Raw genomic sequence first — 25,431 nt, forward strand, 5'->3', positions numbered from 1 at the left:
AACTTTTTTAAAGAAATTCAGTGATGTGACTAGCTTATCAGAATGTAAATGTTTACCAGAATTAGTTTACCAGAATGTAAAGGTACAGAATTAAATATAGTCTCAATACCAAAATATAGGCCTAATGTCTGTCTGACAAAAGGCAGTCTTAAAATACCTAATTTTCAATTCAATATATAAATTGATATTAAAAGTCTGTTTTAATGTACTGATGATAATACAAATTTATGAAATCTGTGTGACTCAAGAGCTTAACAGGTGCTAGTTGCATTTCATTGTAGATCTGTAACGAGTCTCTTATTTTTCTTTTAAATTTTGAGATTGTTTGTATTTACTTTGTAGAAATGTTGAGCTTCTTCTAAGAAGATTTTCCATTCTTAGACTTTTGTCTACTCAATGTAGCACAAAGACTGAGAATTTAAATATTCCTATTACATAAATTTTATGATTTTTAAATTTCTTTAGAATCTGACAGAATAAAAATGGGCTCACATATCTCTGGGTTTTTGGAAGAATTTTGACAGCAAATGAGTGGAGATCTAGAAATTAGATCAAAGCAGAAAAAGCAACGAGATTTTTTTTCTAATATGGAATCCAGCTGAACTGAAGTTGATTTGATAAATAGTGGTAATGATAATACTGATATTCATTAAGAACTCAAACCAGAAGCAATAGACAGTATTAATTTCAGTATGTATGTTTGAGCATACAGGCTCTCAGTGTGTTTGTGTTGGTAGAATACAGTGCTTTACATTCAGACACAGAAGATAATACGTTTTAGACTGCTTTATTTGTAAATAAGTATTTTAAACATCCAAAATATCTACTTAAAGCTCTGTAGATTCTGCAAATAAGTAGAACAAAGCAATCTTTTTCCACAATTGCCTTTCTCTAAAAGCTGGTTAAAGAGGTATGTACAGTTCCCATTTACATATCCAAGTAGCTAAATGGATTTCCTTCCAACAGCGTTTTGAAAGTGCACTTTGTTTGAGCTCAGATATTACAAGTTTGAGCTTAAAGAAAATCTCTGTCTAAAGCAGTGAGCACTAAGTAAGATATAGAATGAATGCTCAGCCCAGCCTGCACAACAGGGTTGCTACCATGTTGTTAGAATAATTATTTTGGCTGAACTAACTAATATAGAAAAATGCTGTATGTCTACCAAGACTGAAAACTTTCCAGGATTAGGTTGGTTGTGTTTTGTTGGTGGTGGTGGTGGATTTTCTTTTTTTTAATTTATTTTTAATGTTATTTAAAACAATACCTCGTCTAGCTGCCAACAAACTCTTTCCCTGAATCCCCCCATTCCTGGCTTCCCTCCTAACCATGTCCTGGCTCATCTCCAGAGCTGCCAAGTTTATGCCAGAAGCAGGAGGTAGATTTGTATGGGGCTGGAGGAAGATCTGGAGCTCTGTTAAATTTTCAAGCCCAGATGGGGCAACATGATTTGTGTTTATGTCAGTATGCCATACATCACAACTATCTGTGTGCTGACGTCAGCTTTGATTGGACATTAATGTGCTGAATACTGCAAACTAGAAAATACATGATAGATACAGATCTATGACAACAATGCCACATAAACAAATGTCTATTTGTTGTGGCAATTCATCGTGGAAAGTATTTCCCAAGATATGCTGCATGAAGCTCAGAGTATTTTGACACACTTTAAAAACAAAAACAAAATCAACAGAGGCAAACAGACTACAATTTAAGAAAGCAAACCTGTTCCGAAGAGGAGCTTTGAACAACATATTGAATTGTTCATGTGTGTCATTAGGTTGAATTGCTATCCTTCACTTTAATTTTTCCAGAACTAGGATTGACTAGGAACGATGCTGTTCTTATGGTTTACAGGACTTTTAATGATGAAGGTGCCTTGCTGATGGTGAGCATCTTTCTGTCCACATTTTTTTAGCCATTGTTTGTCAAAACCAGCAAGCAAAAAGATTAGTGGACAGCAAACTTTTTCCAAATGGTCTAATTTTTTTTCCTACATTAAGAGTTCAAGTTAGCTTCCAGAAATCACCAGTATTTTACCTATTTATTTATATAAGTTTAGTGTTCTTGCTTATATGAATAACATTCAGGAACCTGCTTAAAACTGGCAAAATAAGGTAATTTCCAGTCTGTGGTTTGCAGAGATCACTGGATACTTCAGATTTATAGCATTTATGTGATTACCCCAGTAAAACAGTGTGACCAAGAGTTTCCATTAAAATACAGTATGCTCTCTCTTTCTTCCCAGAAGAGGAAATAATTCGAAAGTCAGCTTTAATATTTCAGTGGTAGATATAATTAGGGCAAACAATAATGAAGTTAAGGCTTGATGTGGAAGCAACTTTCTTTTACCTCAATTCACTTTCATTATTGCTCAGAAAGGAAATTCTTTAGCAACATTATTTATCATTATCCATTGTTAGACTTTGCAGGTAAAATTGAAGTTCTCTGATTCCACAGGGATAGACCATTTTGGCCTGTGCACAAGTAGCAGCTTTGAAAAGAGACCAGTCCACAGGATTTAATGCCATCTGGCCACAAGGTGGGGAGAGGGGGGTGGTGGAGGTACCAGGGGATTGGTGGCTTTAGGCCTTGTACCCTGAGCAGATTGGGCTGGGCAGGACAGGCCACAGTTACTTTGTGTAATGGCCTAAAAATGGAGTTCAGATCCTCTTCGATGGGAGCAGGAAATGGTCACCTTCCGTACCTGCCTCATAGGCTTCTCTGTGGCCAGGAGATGAGATAAATTGTTGAAATGTGGGCTCGTGCAAGCAGTTGGTGTATTCACTATTTTAACAAACCAGTATGTCAGTGTAATGCACAGACTTTACTAAATTACCATGGGATGTCCTTTTCTCTTTGGTCCCAATTACTGTGCAAATTGTCATTTTCAAATGGTTTACCAGCATTTAAGTGACTTTTTGTACTGTTAGTCACGTAGTTTAATAATGGAAGCTCAGAATGTACAAAAGACTTTAAGATAAACAAAAAATACAAAATTCTAGCTTGGAGCTACAGAGCTAATTCTTCGTACTTGGCATGGATGTGTTTGAGGTGATTGGACTTGATACCCCTGGAGATATGATGGGCAGAGCATCTACAGCCATCAGGAAGAAGAGTACACCAGCTGTCTGGCAGTTCTAACATAACTGTTTCGTATCTTAAAGAAGTATTTGCTTTTTAGCACAGTTTTGTCTTTTTCCTTTTGTTATTAAATCATGACATTATCAAAGCACTTACAAATCACAAATACATTGAGAAATGGTAATGCAACTTGAAGCTTTAGATTCAGATTTGTAGAGAGGAACTTTTAGAAAGAGAAATACTGGAGAAAATGCTTTCTTTCTACTTTTAATCTGTGCTGCTTGATGACTAAAATGAGTAATCATGTGGGTTGTGCATGCTCAAAATACTAGATATGTCTAAGTGTTTTAAGAAACAAGGTTTTCAGGACATAAACAAAAGCTGGGCATCTGACCCAATACAATCAATGTATGGTGCTTAACTGCCACATAGCTTGTAAATCTCCAATATGAACTAGCGCTTATCTTACAAAGATTACGAAAAGATTAATTTAGTACTAAGTTGGCTCTTTTATGTTTTCTTCGTGTCAAATAGTTTTCCTTTAGAAATAAATTCCCAGCCATTTTTAAAAATAAAAAATAAGAGAAGTCCTCAATGCAATTTCTAGGTATTGATGGCCTATTTTTTTCCCACAGTTTGTCATTGAGAAGACCAAGGCTTAGTCCATGAACATTAATTACCTTTTTCATCACATATGATGTGTATTTTGTTTCCGTGTCTTACAGAATAAAGCAATGGAACGTGTAACAAACTTGTCAGATATAGTAGTTGGTCTTGAATCATTTATTGGCTCTGAGAGAGAAACCAATCCATTATACAAGGATTACCACGGTAAGTTCCATCTTTAGCAATGCAAAAAGTCTGCCCTGAGCGTTTCTAGGGCACTTAGCGGCTTACTCTCCAATTGGGTATCTGCTATAAAGTAGCATTTGGTTTCATTTTAGAATATATAAATGTTTCTCCTTGCTAACCAGTCTTGAGTTTGGAAAATTTTCCGTAAAGTGCATTAAGGCTGCAAAGGAAACATGGCAACTCCTTGCATGTGTCAAGCCATATTACTGAGGCATGGCTCAATCAGATGTACATCTCAACAGGCAGGCTTTGGGGAATTCACATGCAGAGGAGGCTTGGCAATCATCTGACCAGTGAGCTGAACTTGTCATGAAATCAATACTTCTGATCTGCCAAGTTTTAAGTAGAGAACATGGAAAAACATATATTAAGGTGAATAAACTGCTAAATGATGAGCTATATAAACTTTATCTAAAAATAATGTACTGTTTTGCAGCTTTCGGTTATGGCAGCTATGAACTTAAAGAAATAAATATGGATATACGGGGCATGTAAAATATGAAACTCATCTTGGTAAAAAGGCATGTAGCCTTTCAAGTGATTATCTTCAAAATGTGTAATGGTGTTTAATCCTGCAGTTTGTTTCCCAAAGATTTGTAAGGTGTTACAGCAGAACTATTTAAATTTTAAAAGATGAGATTAGATGTTATGCATAGCCCAAGCAGTGAATAACAAACAGTTTTAGCTAATCCAGAGCAGTGCTCTGAGTGTGCATAAATTACAGCTATTATTATTGTGATACTACTGTAGTTCCATGGAAACCTTCAGCTGAAAGTAAACTGCTTATCCGAAACCTGCTGTAAACATGTGAGAATGTGGCAGTGTTTGCCACAGCAAAATGTGTAGAAAAAGAAGCAAAAATGGTGTTGAGACACCACTGTGTGTATGCAGGCTGTAATTAATAAATCAGAGAAAAATCTTTTTCACTAAGAAAATAGTGCATATTTCCTCATCTGAAAAAGGTGAATGAAAAAAACTGTGAACAAAAGCTAAAATAATTCGCCTAATTATCTTTCCAGTTGTATAATTGTGATGTGGCATTGTTTATGCTAGCATAATTCTGTCAATTTAATACTCCTTTCTCAGCAGTGAAGAGATCTTTTAAGACAATGTGCGTTTTAGCAGTTATTTCCTGTTTCCTGTAAAAATGTATGCAAAATCATTTTCAGTACTACTTAATATATATATATATACTAAGTGTATGTATATATATTAAGTAATATGCCATCTCATAGCTTTTGAGGTTTAGACAATTTTAATTTAACATTCTAAAAATAAGTATTTTAAAGGTCTTAACTGTGTGGATAATTTTGTGTCTGAATATATTTCAAGATTATTTATTTACTACAGATGATGGAAGTTTTAACATTACTCAGGAAAAAATTGATAAATTCTTGCATTATTTAATGAAACTGCATTAGTAATTTGTTAAAATGCCTGAAAATTAGGTGCTTGAAGAATCAGTAAAATATAAATGATATAGATTGTTTTTAATTATTTTTTTTAAATATATATATAAGCAACCTTTGTTATGCCTGCTGTTCTTATATCTAATAATCATATTTGAACTCAAACCAAATAAAATTTTTATATATCTTTGGAGAAAGGGGTAGAAGGCTTCAATGTGTAAAAATATCTTTGTAATAATATTGAGAATTTTGTATTAGTACCTGTAAAAATTAGGCTTTTTAAAGTATTTAAATTTTAGGAAAATTTCTTCCTTATTTCCCTGTATTAAAAAAAAAAAAAAAGAAAAAAGAAAAAGAAAAAGGAAAAAAAAAAAAAAAAAAAAAAAAAAAAAAAAAAAAAAAAAAAAAAAAAAAAAAAAAAAAAAAAAAAAAAAAAAAAAAAAAAAAAAAAAAGAAATAAACCCCTGAAAAATATTTGCCTTATTTTAAATAAGGGTTTTAGTGTTTGGGTTTTCTTTCTCATAGCTGCCGTTTTCAAGTGAGATGTCTTTTGTAAATGTTCGGTATTTCCATTTTGACACTGGCTTTATGAATAGCAAATATAGGCCAGTAATCGAGAAACCCTGTAGAATTTTCCTGGTTTTCAGATGTAGAAAATCACCCTTAGGTTGTTCAGAAACTATATTAGGCTGCACAAAAACCATCCAGCGTCCTTGTCAGAAAAAATCAGCTTGAGCTGCAAGTGACAGAATGCAGAGCTTGGAGTGCACCTAGTACTGGGGAAAAAATCTGAACGGCTACATCAGCCTCTCGCGGGAAGCCTCTCTTAGGATGGCGCAGGGGTTAAAATTCATCAGAAATGGTGATCTGAATTGGTGTTTTCCAGAAACTTTTTTCCAAGCCGCTTTCAGGCACAAAGCGCGGTACTGCTCATTAGAGCTTCAGTGGTTATCAGTAACCCATAAGCCTTGTTTTGCTGGCTGCTTACTGGTGCATTTAATAAAATAAAGATCACTCAGTGGTGCCGTGGGCAGCATGCAAGGTGATAGCCATTTGCTTACTGTAAATACAAGAGAAAATCACACACAAACCGGCTGTAGTTTTGACAAGTATTAAGATCCCTCTTTACATCTGTACTTCTGTACCAAAGTGCAATTAGTTTTCCTCGCACAAGGATTTCTGTTTATCTTATTCTGCTTGATTACTTGAGTATAATCGCACCGTTTGCTTCATTGCTCCTGGTAGTAAGCTCCAGTTTAAAAGGGGAGGATGAGTGTGTGTAAATATACAGAATTCTGCTGTAAGACTCTAATTTATGCATCTGGATGACAGCGTTTTTATTATTTTTTCACCTCCTTTACTTTTTCTTTCCACAAGGTTTGCTTCATGTACATCAGATTCCTCGGCTTAATAGCTTGATCTGTGATGTGTCAGACACGAAGGACCTTGCTTTTAGATTAAAAAGGAAGCAGTTCACCATTGAGGTAAGAGAAGCAGTTTTGTTTCACTATTTCGAACCCAAAAGGTGGAGCTAATCCCATCTCTTATGTTTCGTTTTGTGAACGACAGGAAATATGCACCCGATGTTGTAAATTCATTGCATTGGTTTTGCTTTTCCAAATGGTTTTATAAAATATGGTACTGTGCCTTCTAATTGAAGATGTCTCATTTGCCGCACTAAATCGGTCTGTTATAAATAGTTTTTTGGTTTAAAATGTACATAGAAAGTAGGCCACAACCTTCAATAACAAAGCGTGACATGTTTCTAAGGATGTCAGGAGCATATTTAATTAAATGTTAATGACTTGCTCTTACTTGTGTTAGTGGGTGGGAAAGTAGCTACATGTTATTACCCCAGTAGAGGGATTTTAATGTATAATGCTGCCTAAAATTGTGTGTGGTATGAGGGATAAGTGTCCTTATCAGTATTCAGAAACCATTTTCTTTGCATTACTGAAATCACCTTTCGCTCTTTTATGTCATTTTAAACACAGTATCATTTACACTAATGTCCTTAAGTAAATTTCCTACTAAATTTAAACTTTTTTCTGTGACCTTTATGCAGACAGTCCTGATAGAAGGCAGTAATACAAAAGATGTATTTCATTTTAATCTTGCTAAAGAACAAATGAACATAGCACTATTAAGCAATTAGAGCTGATGTATTTATTAACCAAGTAATGCTTAGAGATGGAAGATGGCTTTTGGGGTGATGTGATAGTCATTGGTACAGTCTGGGCAAATTTTTTTTAACAAAGACATAAAACAGCCAAGCATCCCTGACGAACCATTTTGTTTAATCTCTTTTCAAATGAAAAGCTCTTAAGCAGGCCACTTGTCTTAACTGCTTGAAACCATAAAAAGAGAGAATTGCCACCAATAAATTAGCATATTTTTTACTCCATCACCAAATTATGGTCAATGTGGCTTGGCACTGCTTTGGTGTTTGGGACTTCACCCTTAAGTGACCACTTTGGCCCTTATTTGACCCTCTGCCCTTTTTAGCTGGCCACTTGATAAGGTAACTTGAGGGTTCTCTCTCTTCACTGTCCCCTCCCCTTCACAATTGCAAGTAGCCCTAACCTATAAATCATTGAAAGGACCCTATCAAGTGACAAATTAAGGTGCCCTCCTCCTAATTAATGGTCATCAATGTCTTTAATTATCTAATCCTATTGAGAGTAGTTAATAGTTAATCAGGCAGCCAGTTCCTCAAGCAGGTCATCTCTGCATGCGTGCTAGAAGTTTCTCAAGTAGAGTTATCCTCTTCAAAAGCCACTTAAAGGCAAATATGTGAAGGCAGGCTTTTTTCTCCAAAGACATTCATTTGTCATGTTTCTTATTTTCCAGAGAAAGTGGTTAATGCAGCCAGGCATTGTGAGGTATTAAGCCATTTTAACAACAGCTTTTAAGCAGCACATAAGAAACAAAAACCTTAATAGTCTATGGTAGGTTTTAAAATACAAATGTTATTACTGTTTTCAGAAATGCAAAGAAGCATGCCCCATCATTTCCCAGCATAGGAAATTCACTGTTATTACATCTGAGAATTAGAATAGTTTTTTCCTTACTGTAAATCCTGACTCAGGATATCATTTTTCTGTCAGCAGTTAGAATTTGGGATTCTCGTTTGTAATGCAATTTGATGGGGGGCGGGGCAGAAGAGGGGCACTAACCAGGAGGCTCTGTAAAAAAAAATATTTCATTAGCCATGGCCCAGAACTGTAGGAAATGGGGGCAGTGGAACTCTTGGAACAACCTGTCGCCTTAGACATGCGTGGATGACCCACTTGAAAAATTTCTGTCATCATTGCTCAGCTGCAGCCCCTTTCAGTTTCTGTTAAGAGATATGCTTTATAGAAATTAGACTGACACAAACTATTCGTTTTCGAATACATGGGATCGCTGTCCTAGTGTGATCTTCCTGTACATTTCACTAATCTGTAATCCAAAAGTTTTTCTTCCTTACATTAGGAGAGGCAGACTACAGCTAGGCTGACTGTAGCAAAGAGGTTCGTAAGAAAATGGGAACAAGGGAAAATTGAATTAAGAAGGGATGTGAATACAGTCTTCTAAAACTGGGTTCTGCAGTTAGAATGAGTTGAGTCAGCAGTCAGTTTTGTTCTGGTGGTAAAAGCATAAAGCGGCACAACAGTCTGCGGTACAAGCAGGAGAGAGTATGGCTTATACAAAGTGCGTCTGGGTTTATGACTTCTTTAGTAGCTTCAATGTGAATTCAACATATATTTTGAGTACATAGCAGTTTTTGGAAAACAGCCACTTCATTGCATACACAATTTGGGGTAATAATAGTAACCTCTATTTGAAATGCCTCTTTAAAATCTAATTAAGCAAGAAAAGTTAGAAATACACAACCTCTGATTTATGGCAAGGTTTCTCCAACAAGGGTTTTCACCACTAGACCTTTCTTATTTTACAGCTTATAATGAGGGCATGGGACATGGATTTTCTCATGTCTGGATTGCTCACAGGTTAAGTAACTCTTTACAGTTTGGCCCCCATCAGTAACAAACTTTAAATGTCAAAATTGTTTTATTAGACTACATTTTTGTGGGAGGGATTCTACCTCTTTATAATCTGCAGAATCATATAAGTGTTTCATTTTTTTCTCATCTCTTTGTCAAAATAAGATTGATTGAAGTGTGTTCTAAAGGTGTTTTTTTCAACTTAAGAATGACAATGCTTTTTAGTGAATAGTTATGAGCGCTCGTTTTCCATTTTCAAATTATGAGGTAGACCTTTTCCAGGAAAACGTAGATGCTTCTGGTGAAAGGTGCAGTAGCTACATCATGCTTTCCCAGATCTTCATGTTAGTTAATAGCAATATACTATTATATGCAATATTATCAGAGACCTATCATATGTGCATACCACTTTAAAGGACACAATTTTGAAGTTAGCCTGTCTAATATTTCTTCCCACTTTGGAATCTTAATTAGAAGGAGATAAAAACCATCATTTGACTAAATTATTGTCTTGAATCTGTAGCAAAAGGTATAATCCGCAATTGGGCCAATTAGTGTACCCCATAGTTAGCTATGCTGAGGCAGGAAACTTGATTAGATCTGACACCAGCCTAGTTCCCACTGTTGTTTTGCCAGGTATGATGGTCAGACTTCAAAGGGCTTGAGGCATCAGCAGGGCAAGGTTTGGAGGCCAGCTTAGGTCCGGTCGTTAATCTCTCTGCTAAAACCACAGCAGCCCTCGCACAAAACAAGCTTACACGACACAATCATGCGGTATTAAAGTTTGGGTTGAGTCATGCCAATTTGCCTTTGATTTTCTGATGATTGAGTAAAAGATGGCTACATGACTAGACACATACTGAAAGTTTACTGATTAGGTACGTTCCCCAAATATTTGAAATTTTTTGATTTCTCAGTTAAATGATATGACAACCCATTTATCTTAATGAAACTTTTCAGCAGAATCATTTCTGAAATATTTTTGCTTTGTTTGTAGCTCAGTGTTACTTTTATCAACATTTGATAAATTTTGTAGAAACATTATGCTCACATTTTTTATATGATAGATCTTCGTCATTGTTCCAAAGCCTCCTGTATCAAAACCAAAGGAATCTGTGTCTGTTCGATTTTTTCACTCCTAGAATTTATGAGGAAACATTATTTGTCTTTGTTGTTTAAGTACAATTCTCATAAAACAAGCAAATTCTTCGTAATTATTTTCCACCTTAATGTTGAGCAAAGTGCTGTTCCATGGCTTTGATTACATAAGTGTTCCTTTCTTTTGCCTTCTGATTTGTTGAAATATTGCGGTAACAGTGACATGTTTCCATTCTGAGAAAAGCCTAAGGGTGCTTTAGTATTATTCCAAATGATTGAAATTGCCATCTTGCTGACTTTCCCTTGGGCAGCTTAAGGCCTGTTTACTTTTGTATTTGTTTCACATGTTCCCTCAGAGTTTGGCTGGCAGGACATCATTACCTGGTTTGACAAGACAGTTGGAGAAGATTCATATTTGATTAACTCCCTTTCTTACTGTCTGGTCAACATAAACCTCCGGAATTATGTATTTAAAGTTAAAACTGTTCATAAATTCAGATAAACGTTTGCAAATAAGAAACTTTGTGATTTTTTTTTAATTCCCTAGTTTTGCTTTACTGTTTATTTTTTAAATCTTCCGGTAACAGTCAATTGTTAATAATATAGAGAATAAACATTTTCCTAGAAGTGGTATAATATTTGTCTAAGTACAGCTGATGTGAAAATTTCATTTTTCTTTATTTTGATGAATACAAGAGCCAGCTAATACAAGTTAGTTCTGTTTTGATGGCTCTGTAGCACCTGTGCAAGCCAGAATAAAAAGCTTTAAAATATAGCTCTGTTTGAAGCCAAGTATCATAAGCTACATGGAGAATTGCCACATGGGAAAAGTATATAACTTTCAAGAGCTTAATTTTTGAGTTCAGGAGATCACTTCTTGTCTGAGAGGTGTTTCCAAACAGGAAGACAAGAAAGTCAGAAGTAGAGGATTCCTGTGGCAGCAAAGCTGCTGGTTTCCCAGTGGCAGGCAGATACAACATGGTACTATGGAGCACTCTGCCAAAGGATATGTCTTTGGAAGGAAACGTAATCACAAAAAAAAAAAACAGCAGTAGAATCTATATATAATTTAAAATAGATGTCTGCTTCCAAAGGCATTATTAAGATAATGTCCTTTCTTCATCCATCAATAAAGGGACACATAAGAAAGATAAGAAAATCATTGATAGGAATATCAATGATTGCCAAAATGAGTGAAATTTAATTGTAACTCCAGATACTCATATGCATGTTATGTGTCCATCAGCGGCATTTGGAAATAGACTTAAAACTTTTCTTTTAAGGTTGTAAATCTAGCAAGTGAAAACAGGACATATGTTGTACAGGACATATGTTGTACATAATTTCCATTTGAAATCTCTGCATACCCCTTTTTTTTTTTTTCATTCGATCCCTTTTAATTTGTTTCACACTGACTATACTGTGATAAACTTCCTCTTTGCAAAGGGAAGTGCAATTAGCCACTGCTATACTTTTTATACACGCATAGCACAAGGTTGATCCTAAGTAAATCAGGATATGGTGATGTCGCTGAATAGCAAACTGTGCTTCCTCTAACATTTGTAATTATTCATTAAACACAGGAAGAACAAGTGTGGGCATAGCTATTAGGATTATTAGTGAGCTTTCTCCTGGAGGAACAAATCGACTCTGTCACCAGTACATGTGGGATCAACATATTTTTAAAATACACACACATCCTATACCAACCTCTGTATCAGCCAGCAGAATTAGGTGTCCACTGTACTTCTAATAGCATTACCTTTTAGGCTTCTTCCAAGAAGGTTTTACTTGAAACAGCCTTCATTAATGACTCTCCCTTATCCTGATCATATTTCACTGGTGTTTATGAAGTCATATGATTTGAATTTAATAAATACATTTGAATTAATTAATTATTTCAGGCAATATTTTAATGAAAAGAATGTGAGCTTGAGAACTGTCAAAAGGCAAAACTTTAGATGATTAGAAACTTAAGGTGATAGTTCTGTAGCAGTCAGTAATATATGGCAATGAATTCAGATTTGCTGAGATAAAGTTCACGCAATGTAACACCAAAGCTAATATGTACCACGCAATGTATGTTGTGATATTAGGAACCTAGTAAATCATACCTTGGTATAGCCATAGAAAACAACTTCTTGTATTTTAGAATCGTGCACTTGTGACATTAAAAATTTTGCCCCCCCAACTTGTGACATTACAAGTCTTGGCCCCATGTAACCCTTGTAACCTCAGAATGGAACCTGCTTGTACCAGGCTTAAGACTGCCTGGCTGCCCAGTGCCTATAGTATGGATCATCCTTTGCAGGTATTTCTGGTTTAAAGATGAGACAGAAGTTTTCTGGAGTGTTACAGAAAGTGAATTTCTTAAATTTTCTAATGTAATAGAATCTTTTGGGCCTCTGATCCCCATGTATTTGAGAATACAAATGCCCTTGGGGATTATGTGGAAAACCTCTTTTTCCTTAGCTTGCCTGGAACAGCAGCATCACACCTGGCAAAACTCTAGTACTGAATGTTCCACTTCAACTCAGGGACTTGCATTCAGGGAACTCTGCATGTAAAACTAAATTTTCTAACCGAGAGGGATAAAACATTTTAATAACATTCAAATGAAATGCATGCCAAACTATTGTTGCGATGATTTTTCCTGACCATCTTCCCTGTGATATTAATAAATACATTACCATTGGCTTATTTAAACAGAGGTCAAATGATAGCAAATATAAAACCGTAACAATTTGTTAATATAAATTAATAATACTTAATCTAAAAATAATAATATTTTAAAAAGATTTTCCTGCAGAACTAATTCTGTTATAATTCCAAGCTCCATTCTGCATTATTTCATCTAGTAGCCAGTTCAGGTTCTCTTTACCTGGTATAGTGTACTTCACTGAATTGTTTTGTCAGATGCTGTCAAGCCAACCTACCATTGTTAAAGAAAATCAAACTAAATCATTTTGGCATGAGCCTTCCAGGAATAAGGCAAAGAATATGAAGGGTTTGATGAAATCAAGGATTTGATTTCAATATTGTAAAAGACTGCCTGTCAAAAATGTATTACATTCTTTCAAACAATTTTGCATAAATAAACGTGTTTAAAATTGTGACAGTACAATTTAGATAAAGTTTTGGGAGATATTTTTGAATTATAATAACTTGAGGTAAAACAGCACTTGGAGTGCTCCTATTTAAAGAGAAAAAAACCTCTGAATTCTTATAATACATAGAACTGAAATCTAGTAATAAGTTTTATGCACTATATGGAATTTCAAAATGTGAACGTGTAAAAAAGTTTGATTTGAAATTACCACCTTATTCTGATTGGGTAATACTAAATAATGTAAATTTATTTAGATATTCTGAAGATTAATGGAGGAAGGTACCATTAACTTTTAGATTGCAGAGGAAGCTGTATAATAGCCTGAAATTTATTTCATAATTTACATCTGTTTTATGGGCTTGACATTTTGCAAGTATAATGAGGGTTTCATTCAGTTTTTCAGATCTTTAGCACTTAAAGCATAATACACTAGATCTGCAGTTCCTTGTCAGTAAACCAAAGTACTATATGTTTTTATTTAAACAAATAATTATGTTGTTTAGAAATATTATTCCATAATTGTGTTGTCGCAGTGGAAAAACATGCAACAAAGCCATTAATGCAATTAAAGGTCGCTCGTACATATTGTAATGGACTGCTCATTCACAGGAACTGTGCTAAGGGTCAGCGCTGCAGCATGAAATGGATTGGCCTTGTTCAGCCTGTAAATAAATGGGTCAACTTATCTTGTATTTGCCAGACAACTGAGGTAGTTGACATATTCCCAGTTTCTAAGCATTAGAAGGTAGATAGGCTGAAGAGATCTTTTGTGAAAATGTTGGTTGGTAAAGATTAAAAACTTCATCTACAAGTGTTCTATTTTAGCACTAAAATAGGCTTTTCAAGATCTTTTCAAAGGTCTGTGGATATGTTGGGAAGATACTGATGGTGAATGCTTAAGAAGCAAAAAGAGTTAAGGAGTACACTCAAAGCAGTTCTCAGCAGGAACTGCGTACCACCTCCATTAAATGCTCTTTAAAACACCACCAAATCTGAATAAAAATGCTATTTCATAATTGAATAATATTCTCACTTTGCAAACCATAATGAATTCAATCATGATGTTACACAGTAAAAGATACCTCTGAATGTTATACATTTCTTTAAATGCAGGAAAATAAAATTAAAGTCAGGTTTTCTCAGCCGAAGGCCTACATCATACCTTACCTTATCAAAATGCATTGATGTAGGAGTTCAGGGCTGTTGATTAAAAATGAGAAGAGGATAACTTCACATCTTAACATGGAAGAGTTGGGCAGCCATCTGGATCTTCTTGTCTCTGTACTGCTTATTATGCTTTTGATTATTGATCTTCAGGTAGAGAAAAAGTACTCTGTAAACTAGGAAACCCTGAAATACCCTCATCTGAAGCTTGGAAAGGGTTAAAATGTCAATGTGTAGGAAAACAGAGCAACATGCTTAATCAAACAAATTCCAATTTTTTTTATTTCAAGTTTGAAAACTGTAGTGTAAGGGTTAACATTTCCAGTCTTATGAAAAGCTTAACACTGATGTAATATCAAAACCCCTGTAAGTGTTAAAGCTTAGATTTGAATGGCATTACCAAGTAACATTTCAGCTCCTTTTTTCCTCAGTCCTTCCTTCTGAAGAAAGTGAACAAACTATATTATGTACAGTAACTAAAACTTTATATCAGTATCCATAAATAAATAAATAATAGTAGTTTTGGGTGCCAGTTTAAACCATCCATAGGCTACTTGGCTTTCAGAAAACAGGTGGTAGTACTCTATGAAAATAATTCATTTTAACTGCTTAATTTCAGGGATTTAAAGTTTGAGAAAACCATGTGTTTTATCTGATGAAGATATTGTCTGGGGCCTCTTTATCTTCTTTTGTCCTGCTTCAAGCCTGTTATAGCAAGAATTACTGAATAATTTTTACTGGAGATTCATAAAATTTGTATGTTAAAAAAGTAGCTACCAAGTGGGTTTATCTTTTCTTCATATTAACTCACTAATCTTTGGGCATCTTGTCTGCCTGAGTTATGTTTAAGAGTAAAAACAAACCAAAAAAAAAACAGTTATCACTTTTAAATGGGTGCACGTGAATAGTGCAAGAGAAATCATTTCCATCTTCCATCCAAAACAGTGCTTGCTATACTTAAAATAACCTGATTACTTAATATTTAAAGTTTTAAGATCTTTAGTAATCCTTGCTAATGAGCCGTACATTTGCTTGTTCTGAAAAAGACACATATAGAATGTTTGAGGTGGATGACCCGGGCATGTTAGCTGAATCTTGAGGGGCCTTCTAAGTCTCCATCATATACCGAGAATATCTACAGTGTTTTGAATTAGAATCTTAATTCTGTGTTTGTAAGCAATACATTTGATGGTCTTGAATAATAGCTGTGCAGTGACCTGCCTTGTCATTGTTGGCTGCTGGAGAAGTTAAGAAATTTGCTCTTGGCAGATAGCCTTGGAGGCTGTGAATGGCAGAAAAAATGGATGGCAGTTGCATTCCTCTGCTCTTAGTCAAGGCCTACAGTGTTCCAGACTATAGTTTTCTGACGTGCACCCTTGCTTGCTTTCATTTGAGAGCCAAACACAGTTATATGAACAAGAGGAGAAGTTATACTTGAGCACTGAGTCTCACGGGTAGTTCCTGCTTTTGTGGGCTTCTACATGCAGCCTGAAGTTCGTGTAGTTACCTGCGTACGGGTGGAAAGCATAGCAGAATATCAACATCTAATCTAGTATTCAGCACTTTGTATTTTAGATCAAGCATCACCTACGAGTGGAAAACATTAACCTAGGGAAGCCTGCCTCGTGTTCTTTTTGTTGGCCTAAAGGCAGAGGTCTGGCGTGTAGGAACCAGGCAGGCTGTGGGGTCGGTACACGCTCGCGCTTGGACCAGGGAAGGTCTGCTCATAGATACAGCCACGGCCTCTACCCATCCTGAGGTACAGCAAGTGAGGTATAAAACAAACACATCCCTCAGCCAATCGAGCTGCCATATGTTACCACCTCAGCAGCATTTTATTTTCAGCTCTTTATGAGGTGGTGTTTGCTATCTGTTGGCTGCGTCACTTCTCTCATTGATTTATTAGGTTTTTAGTAGTGTGTTCCTTAATCAATAATTGCTGTTGTCGCTTAAGTCACTTTTGTCTCAGTTCTGCCATCTAAAGCCCCTGAGGTAACACCTTATACTTCTTAATCAGTGCTTCTCACCTTTTAGTATAAGGCTTTGTAATTCTGGGTGGATTACAGGTTTCCTGTGCTGCCTCAAATGCCCTTTCAAAACCCTTTTGCTACCAGAGATTAATGAGACAGGAGCTATGTGAGCTTTTTCTGCTGTAATGTAGGGAAGAATGGTTCTGCTTCCAGGATGAGTGTTTATAAAGAGATACAAACAAGTCCTTAATTCATAATCCTTGTGACTGTTAAAATAAGGAATTAATAAGAGGGAAATTTAATATTTGTGTTTAGACTGCTCCTCAGTAGTAGCGTAGCCATGGGCTGTTTGTGTTTGGTCTACATCATCTAGACTAAAAATAGCCTTCCTGTCATCTCATTGGCAGAGGTTTAGCTACTCCTTTAATTCTCTTTAAAAATGGATAGAGAGAAAGGCAGCATAAATATTGAATATGCAGATATTCCAGTAAGTGACTAGCAGAAGATTCCTGATGCTTTGAAGAGCTTTATGGTTAAATGGAATTCATGTTTCTCTTAAGTAAAGAGACATTTTGTAAATGAGGATCATTGTTAAATGTATTAGATTATGTTTTATTTTTATTTTATTAACATTTTATATCATTAAAATAGCTACTTTTTAATATGCTGATATTAACATATATTTATTTTATTTTTATTTGCATCCTGATCCTGCTTATTTTTTTTCTTTTTAGTTTTCCTTTATATTTTGATAAGAAATTAGTGATGAGGTATTTCATTTCTCATTGGTTAAATTAAAAGGCACATTATTTCTAATTTTTCTTTTAATAAAGTGAATTCTTGCAGAATAGGAGGACAAGTAACTACTGGCTGCTAAAATCTTGTGAAATAGTCTGAAAATTTCTCTTTCTAGTTTTTTTTTTCTTTCTTTCTTTATAACCTTTGAAAACAGTGAAGGAAGAACTGTCCTTTTCTTGTTCTGTCATTCTTAGAAAAAATGGGCTACTTCAGAAAGTTTCAGGATACCAGTTACAGTATAGAAAAGACAAAGTTTTGAGGTGGACTTGGGTCTGTGTTGTCGTTTTCCTGATCTTAAGGGATATTCCGGCTTTGAAAAAGCCAAGAGAATTAGATTCAGGTTACTGAAAGTCCCGTAAACCTGCAAAGAAAAAATTTCACTGTGTTTGTAGAGTAAGGCTTTAAGGTAGATGGGCTTCACTGAAAGGATTTTGTCAGTGGATTACTTACATATCCTGTATAAAAAACACATTTTTCCGCTGTATTCTCAATAATTATATACATGCCACGAGCTCTTCTACTTTTGCCTCTCCAGACTCTGCCTCTCACCTACGTGCATCATGGTGCATATTTGCATCCCGTGTGACAATATTGTTCTGCACTTTCAGTTTAGGAGTTGGCTGTGCACACTCTGATATGCATATCTGGAATACTTTCTTGCATCATTTAGTTGTTTGTTTTTATTTTTGGTTTCTCGGGTTTGTGTTTCGAAATTGTATTGCTACCTTTTGAATTGATCCAAAAGATGAGCATTTATTGAAAGCAGACTAAGGAAAGATATATTTGAAAGAAAGCTACATTAACTACTGCTTTTGTGGAAAGTCGTTGGTGTTGTTTCTTACCAATGGGATTCTGAAGAGAGAAGAAATTGATGTTGCATTTTTTACATTAGAGCATCCCAAGTAAAGTGAATAGTTGCATTCCATCTTTTGCACACTCATAGGGCGTATCAGTTTTCAGAACTGATAAACAAAACAGAGTATTTACTGGAGAAAACTAAACATAACTCAAGTATTGTTATGTGAGCAACGTAGACCTCTGGTAAGAATATTTATAGATAAAGCAGAATTTGTACAAACGAGACACCGTCAGTTAGAGATCACTTTTTATTGAGAGAAGTGTTTGGTTATTGAATATTCAGATTATTTTATGAGTATTTTTAAAACTTTTTTTTTCTAAAAGAGGGAGTATGATTCCATACAGAATCACATTCCTAAAAGATTTACTGTTTTCGGCATAATAAAAATATTGGAAAAATACTTCATATCTTGAAAAAGTCCAACGAGCTATTCTTGTTTCAAGTTTCATCTAATATATCGTTCCATATGGTGTATGATAACACATTATTCCTTGAACAGGAATTAAGAGGTAAAGCTGCCAGGAAGGGGTTTTGTTGTCAGAGTTGTTCCACGCCTCATGTTTTGTAAGAGATTTCATGGTCCATTGTAAAGAGTGGATGATTTAAAACGCTGTTCCCAAGATAAACGTTCCCATTGTCATTAATGAGGAGGATAATACTGAGTGACAAGTGCATTAGGAAGGACACAGAAAGAGCTGTTAGATTTGTCAGAGCATATCACTTCAGGCAATGAAAATTGAGGACATTCTCTTTTAGCAATTTTTGCTATTTATTAAAGAACCAAGGTTTGTGATTGCTCACACAGGTGGATTTTACTGTTTTGTTCATTAATATTTAGATACCTTTGTAAAGGGAGAGGCGATAAATATGAGCATTTGCTCCACTGCAAGAGATTCTAGAGGTTGCTTTGCGTACAAATAATCAGGAAAATTAATGCATTTTATTTGTCTTTAAAATGCTTATTTGATGAATAATTTTTGTTTTGCAATATTTTACTGAATAGGAATAGCTAACGTATATACTAAGAATTGCTTTAAACATCATAGGGCAGCTTCTGGGATAGAGCTTTAAAATCAGGACACTTATACAAGTCATTTACCTTGACTCAAAAAAAGCTATTTCTCCATAGAGAAAGACTTTTAAAATATTTATCTCTGAATTCCATTAAGAATACATGACTTTTCTGGTGTTTAAAATCTTTCCAAAGTACAACATGCCTATCAATTTCCATTTTGAACATGCAATTGGGTCACTTTTTCGCCTTGATTCATCTTGCCGGGCTTGCCAACCAAATTTTGCCTCTGTATACCTTCTTGACACTAATAATGACTGAGTTTTCTGTTCGTTTGGTTGCAAGATTTCCCCAAGCGGGCAGTTTGGGGCTGGGATAAACTATCTATCATGATTGGCGTACAACTATCTGCCTCAACCCAACCACCAATGACTGAATTACATTTGACAATTCACCTCTCCTTGGCGTGCCTGAGGGAACATAGCTACAGACCATCCCCGGAAGGGCATAGCAGCTCCTCCATATGTTGGGGAGGATCCTTTTATTTGTGTCAAGAGACTTTTGGTAAAGCATGTATAGTGCAGAGGTGTTTTTCTTTTCTACACTTCCTGTTTTCAGATACGTGGCTGCTGCTTTCCTCATTTTAAACCAAACCATTTTATTTTGTGAAACGTTTCTGATTTTTAATTCATTAAAAAGGTTAAAATCTTTCTGTGGGGTCAACCAGTGCAATATTGGATGTATAGGAGATTAAAAATTCAAGAGACGTTTAAAGCATCATGTATTGTTTGTTAGGATGTTATGCTATTAATAGACCACAGGCTAGTCAAATATCACACGAGATGCCTGTTACTGTGCTGACCTTACCAAAGCTTACACCTGCTTGGAGCATTTTGTTAATACAGAAACTAAGAAAGAATGACAAAGCAAAATATGCTTGCCATATAAAAAATCTTTATTATTTTCCAGATTACAGATTTATTCACATTGTGTATACTTGCTGGTTTGAATAGCTGTCCTGTGCAAATATGATCTGACAAAACAGACCTTTTAGTTCTGGATAAGATTACTCAAATAGTCCTTCAGAGTAAAAGGCTTTCTAGGCGTTGCTTTTTGCTAATTCTTGGTCCTTTTTGTATAAATTCACTTTTATATAATCAGTTAGGAATAGTCTATTTCATCAAGACTGCTACTTTTCATTATTAATGATTAGTTTCATCAGAATAATTACTTCCATTTAAATACAATTTCTGCATAGTCTGAATAGTTAGGGGTATACAATTCTCTCTCTAGGGAGATAATTTCTTTGTAGTTTTTATGTTATATTGATTTAAGAGAATGCACTGTTTTGATAATCCAACAGAAAATACTGAAGAATTGCGTTCTGGAATGTCTTTCGATTTCTCACTGTTTGTGTAACATGTTTTGCTGTTGTGCATTTCACAGAAGCAAAAGATCTTGCAGTCAAATTGTCCTTTCAATAATTACAGTCCATTCCTGTTGCTGTAAAAGGGGAGTTTCATGATGTATTCATAAGGCACGGCCTCTCATCCTACAGTTTGTTTCTGACACATCAAGCCGTTCTCCTCCTTTTCTAAAACTGAAATACATTTTTTTCTAGTACTTCATTCATCAGATTAAGTTCAAGCTAAGTTAATAATCTTTTTGAAATGCTTGCAGCTGAATGTAGTACTTGTATCTAAGTTGGGGGGAGGAAACTGAGTAACATGGGTCTTTATCAGGCTTTCTGTAGCATTTACAGCCAATGTGTCCAGAAGAATCAGGACACTTTTGTTTACATAAGTCATTATTCTTAGTAGGCCAGCTGCTCTGACACCCTAGGAAGAATAAGGAATAAAGCACACACGGCCATGCCAGACTTGACTTGTTACAGTAGCAGAGTAGCTAAATATACACGAGATTTATGTCCTGCTTTCCATAGTTAGGTTATTTTAATATATAATTGTGTTGCATCAGTCTTTTTTGCTTTTTGTGTAGTAGTATGGTCTACACCAGTGGCCCTGTGTGCTGTGGGAAGCTATCTCTAAACAAACTTCTCTGGTGGGTGACAGCAGGAAACAGCAATACTGCCCGAGTTAGAGCTGGTAATCCCAGCAGAGCAACAAACCTAAACACATGGCTGGTTGTGTGTCATATGCCTTGATATGTTCTTGTTCCGTTAGTAACTAGTCTGTTTCTATGTGATTCAGAACTATTTTTTTCCCTGGTAGTAACCACAAAATTCAACTAATAGCTGATTCAATCTTTTAAGTGTGGAATTGAGATTTTCCTTGTGTATTCTTTCACCGTGTGCCATCGAAGCATATTGCTTTTCCTTGGCATAATGACCCTTTCTTTACATATGACCATAAATGGTAGTTCTTGTCCACATCAGAAGAAGTAATGGTAAAAAAAGATATTTTTTTCAGCAGGCATCTGATATGGCATATTAAATAGCTATACTGGCTTTTTGGTCTATAAACAAATATTTGAGGGGTTTAGAGGTGGCAGAGGAGTTCACTGCAGCATCAAAAAAATTATGGGTGAGTGATTTGAATTGTGGGGGTCTGCACATTCATCAGCAGTTGTCAAGATGAAAAGATGACATCTTGCAATTTATACTAAAGTAAGGATTGCTGCTGGTTAGAAATGTTTTCTTTAGTCTTGCATAAATGGACTTTGCTGCCAGGTTACCAATAGACTACTGAAATGAAGTATCCAGTTTTTCCAATATGCCAGTTACTTAGATATTTTCAATTTTAGGAAAAAAAATACAAATCTTACATTAGAATAAACTGTGGATTTAAAAACAAAAATAAAGAGTATAGCAAACTGGGATATATTATAAGATATATTTAAATCTAAATATTGAAACATTGGTCAAGTACTGATTCCTGAAAATTTTCCTATAAAAAGATTATTTTGCTTAGGGTAACTTATGAGTATATATCTGCTTGTCTTGATCAAATCATGCATCTTAGTGTGAGTTTACAGTAATTTCTGATTGCTTAGATCTTTTTTTTGGTTCAGTATTCCAATTATGATTTCTTAGATACTTTCCATGTGACAGTTCCTTGTCTATCTAGAAGCATTATGTGACAGCTCCTTTCTGGGAGTTCTGAGCAGCAGTGATGGAAAAGACAAATTGCTAGTTTTATAATGAGCATATGATGATAGTATGATTTTGACTTCTGGTGTATTCAGTCATATTAATTGCCGAAGAATGTTTGTGACTTGTGACTTCAACCAAAAAAGTAAGATTAGTAATATACATGATAACTTGCCCATCTATACTTCTGGAACAAAGTTTGTTGACCTCTTCATATTTCTTAACAGATAGTCTTAAACATACAATATATAAACATATATTTTATAAACTTCTATATTAAACTGATCAAAATACTTTTTAACTGTTATCTGCACCGGTTTTGTTAGAAAATAGGTCACAGTATCCTGATATGTGCTGATGCGTTAGCATTATAGGCATGATTTCCTGTCACTTAGTATTTTCCTAATTACACAGGTAGCACTGTGTATTTATAGGCAAAATAAGTTATTTTAGTAAAAAAAAAAAAAAAAAAGGATTCCATGTATTTTCATCTTGTTTCAGTGATACACATTGATACAACATTTATAATTCAAGCATTTAAACCATTGCTTACATCATCTTTAAGTGCTTGCATATTCTAATGCAGCACACAATATGGCAATTATAAATAGGATTGTATATCAGCAGGTCTTTCCACTGGAAGCTAAGTCAGTAGTGCCCAAGCTAGATCGTAAAACGTGTCTGTGCCCTTGAATGTCATTTGTGCATGACATTTCAGGCTTTACAAATGCAGTACCTGTCTTTGAAATATTTGAAATCGGTATCAGACAAGACTGTTGGGGTACAATGAACATTCTTCCATGTTAAAAAAAGAAATATTTCCTGTTTTGAGAAATTGCATACAAGTTACACTGGAAAGTTACAATCTAAATAATTTGCATAACAGTTAAGTATAATGGTAGTCTTTTAAAGTATCATGATGCAGCAAACAACAGGACTCACAGATTCCTGTGGTGGTCCTCATAGCACACTTCTATTACGACGAGATTGTTTCTTGCAAGGCCAATATATGTATATTTCCCAAGTTCAAATTAGTATTACCTGAACTTTTTTGTACGTGTATTCTTAAATATATATGTTCTTTATAATGTAAGGGTGAATAATAACCTTATTTACCACAATCAGGCTCTGATCCCACTTTAATGGATTTGGGATTGCTAGGTCTTATGGGTATTAGCGCATCCTAAGTAACTACAACAGTTGTGACAGCAATGAAGCTACTGATAAGAATTCTTCAAGACATAAAACGTCATAAACAGCAGATAAAATTGATGCAAATCTAGTCTGTAATTCAAGGAAGGCTTCCCCATCAATTTCCATATCCACGCGCACCGCAGTGATTCATAACAGCTTTGTTATTGTAGAAGCAAGAAGAGATCATTACAATGCCTTTGTGTTACAGAAGCATAATTTTAAAATCCACTTGAAATTAAATTATTGCTTTCGGAAACTGAAAATAGAATAGATTTTAAACTTTCATTTTAAAAAAATAGTAATTTTTATAAAAGAGAATATGTAATTCTCTCTGCCATGTTGATGAAACTTTACGTATTATCAATCCTTTGAAAAATACTTCATGGGCTGCACATAATTGTGATTCCTGAGATGTGACAGATGTTAGGAAAGTATCAAGTCAAACTTTCCATTGACTAAAATGTAGTACATAAAAATATATCAAAAAAAAACTTTTTTTTTTTCCATGCAATGAGAGACGTTTACACAAATCTGTACTGCGGAGATTTGTAGACTGAGCATACCCTGCATATGTGTTTGTGCAAATGGCATCAGTAGAAAGCTGTGTGAGCATCCCATTGATATGTCTATAAAACTCTTACCCATTACTTAGGAAAAATCAGATAGCCTGAAAGCAAAATAATAGTAGAATCTGTTCAGAGAGTGGAATGGATCTTAGGGGATTGGATTACAACTACAGTTAGAAACAAAGATACTTAAAGCATTGTCAAAGTTGACCTAAGATATTTGGCAGGTATTCTTTTCAGTTTTTTCATTTGAGCACCCGAACAGGCAAAAAGTAAATGGTTACATGTCAAACATACTGGGTTTTTTAATAGTACAAGAAAAAGGATGTGGATATATCGAGAGACATCTCTTTTTTGAGCAAGGGATTTACCGAATTCAGCAAGTGAATACTACTACCTAGTAGTTTCAGGAAGACTTGATGAGGCAAACCATTTTTCTCCCTGTGGTTTCTCCAAAAGTACCCTATGAGCCAAATTCTGATTCTCACTTGTGTGAGGTGAGGGATGGTAACTCAATGCTAAGTGGTATCTTTTTTTCAAGTACCTCTGTTGCAAGAAGCAAATTTTCTTCTGAAAATTGGCTGACACCACCTTCAGATATCAATTGGCACAAATATCAAGAGCAGTCCCACGCAGGCTGCATTGCTCCATATTCAGCATGGTTGAAAAATTATAGGAACAAAGGGGTAGGATTCAGAAGCAATCTGGCATGAAATTTAGTTTCTGTCTCTGTCACACCTTTACGTCTATAGTACTGGAGGCCATTCTTCTTCCCTGACATCATTTTTGAGACCCTAGGCAAAAGTAAGCTGTTCTGAAATTAAAGGTCCTCCCACTGATATTCCCAGAGACACACACAGTGCTGCTGAGCAGATTCAGGGAGGTTGTCAGCAGGCAGCTTCACCCTATGTTTACAATCCTTCCAAGATTTCCTTAAAACTGGAGGGCTTGCTGAATCCCTTCAGTCCTCCCTAATCTGGAATATATACTGCCTCCTGGTAATTGTTGCAATGTCACATGGAGTGAGTGAAGGTGCTTTTGATAATTTTAAAATCACGTTCTTACCCACCTATATATAGTTCAAAGAAAGAGATCAGTTTCTACAGGTGACACTGACTTCTTCTGCCCACCTTCCTTGCCCTTTGATGTGAGAATCATGATAGGAAAATCCAAGTAATGTTGCTCTCTGGACAAAGACCCCAGATACTGGAATGCTTTTAG

General features: G+C 35.2%; 1 protein-coding gene across 7 annotated transcripts in view; it reads left to right on the plus strand.

The window, feature by feature from the left end:
- Positions 1-25,431, plus strand: part of ELP4 (elongator acetyltransferase complex subunit 4) — a 235,706-nt gene that overhangs the window by 54,005 nt on the left and 156,270 nt on the right. For all 7 annotated transcript variants that reach the window (XM_040560488.1, XM_040560485.1, XM_040560487.1 and 4 more), the window contains 2 exons: positions 3,810-3,915; positions 6,723-6,829. In XM_040560488.1, the coding sequence (XP_040416422.1) occupies positions 3,810-3,915; positions 6,723-6,829 (213 nt within the window). The remainder of the gene's footprint in view (positions 1-3,809; positions 3,916-6,722; positions 6,830-25,431) is intronic.

The sequence above is a fragment of the Cygnus olor genome, chromosome 5, assembly GCF_009769625.2.
Source record: "Cygnus olor isolate bCygOlo1 chromosome 5, bCygOlo1.pri.v2, whole genome shotgun sequence".
NCBI classification, from domain to species: domain Eukaryota; kingdom Metazoa; phylum Chordata; class Aves; order Anseriformes; family Anatidae; genus Cygnus; species Cygnus olor.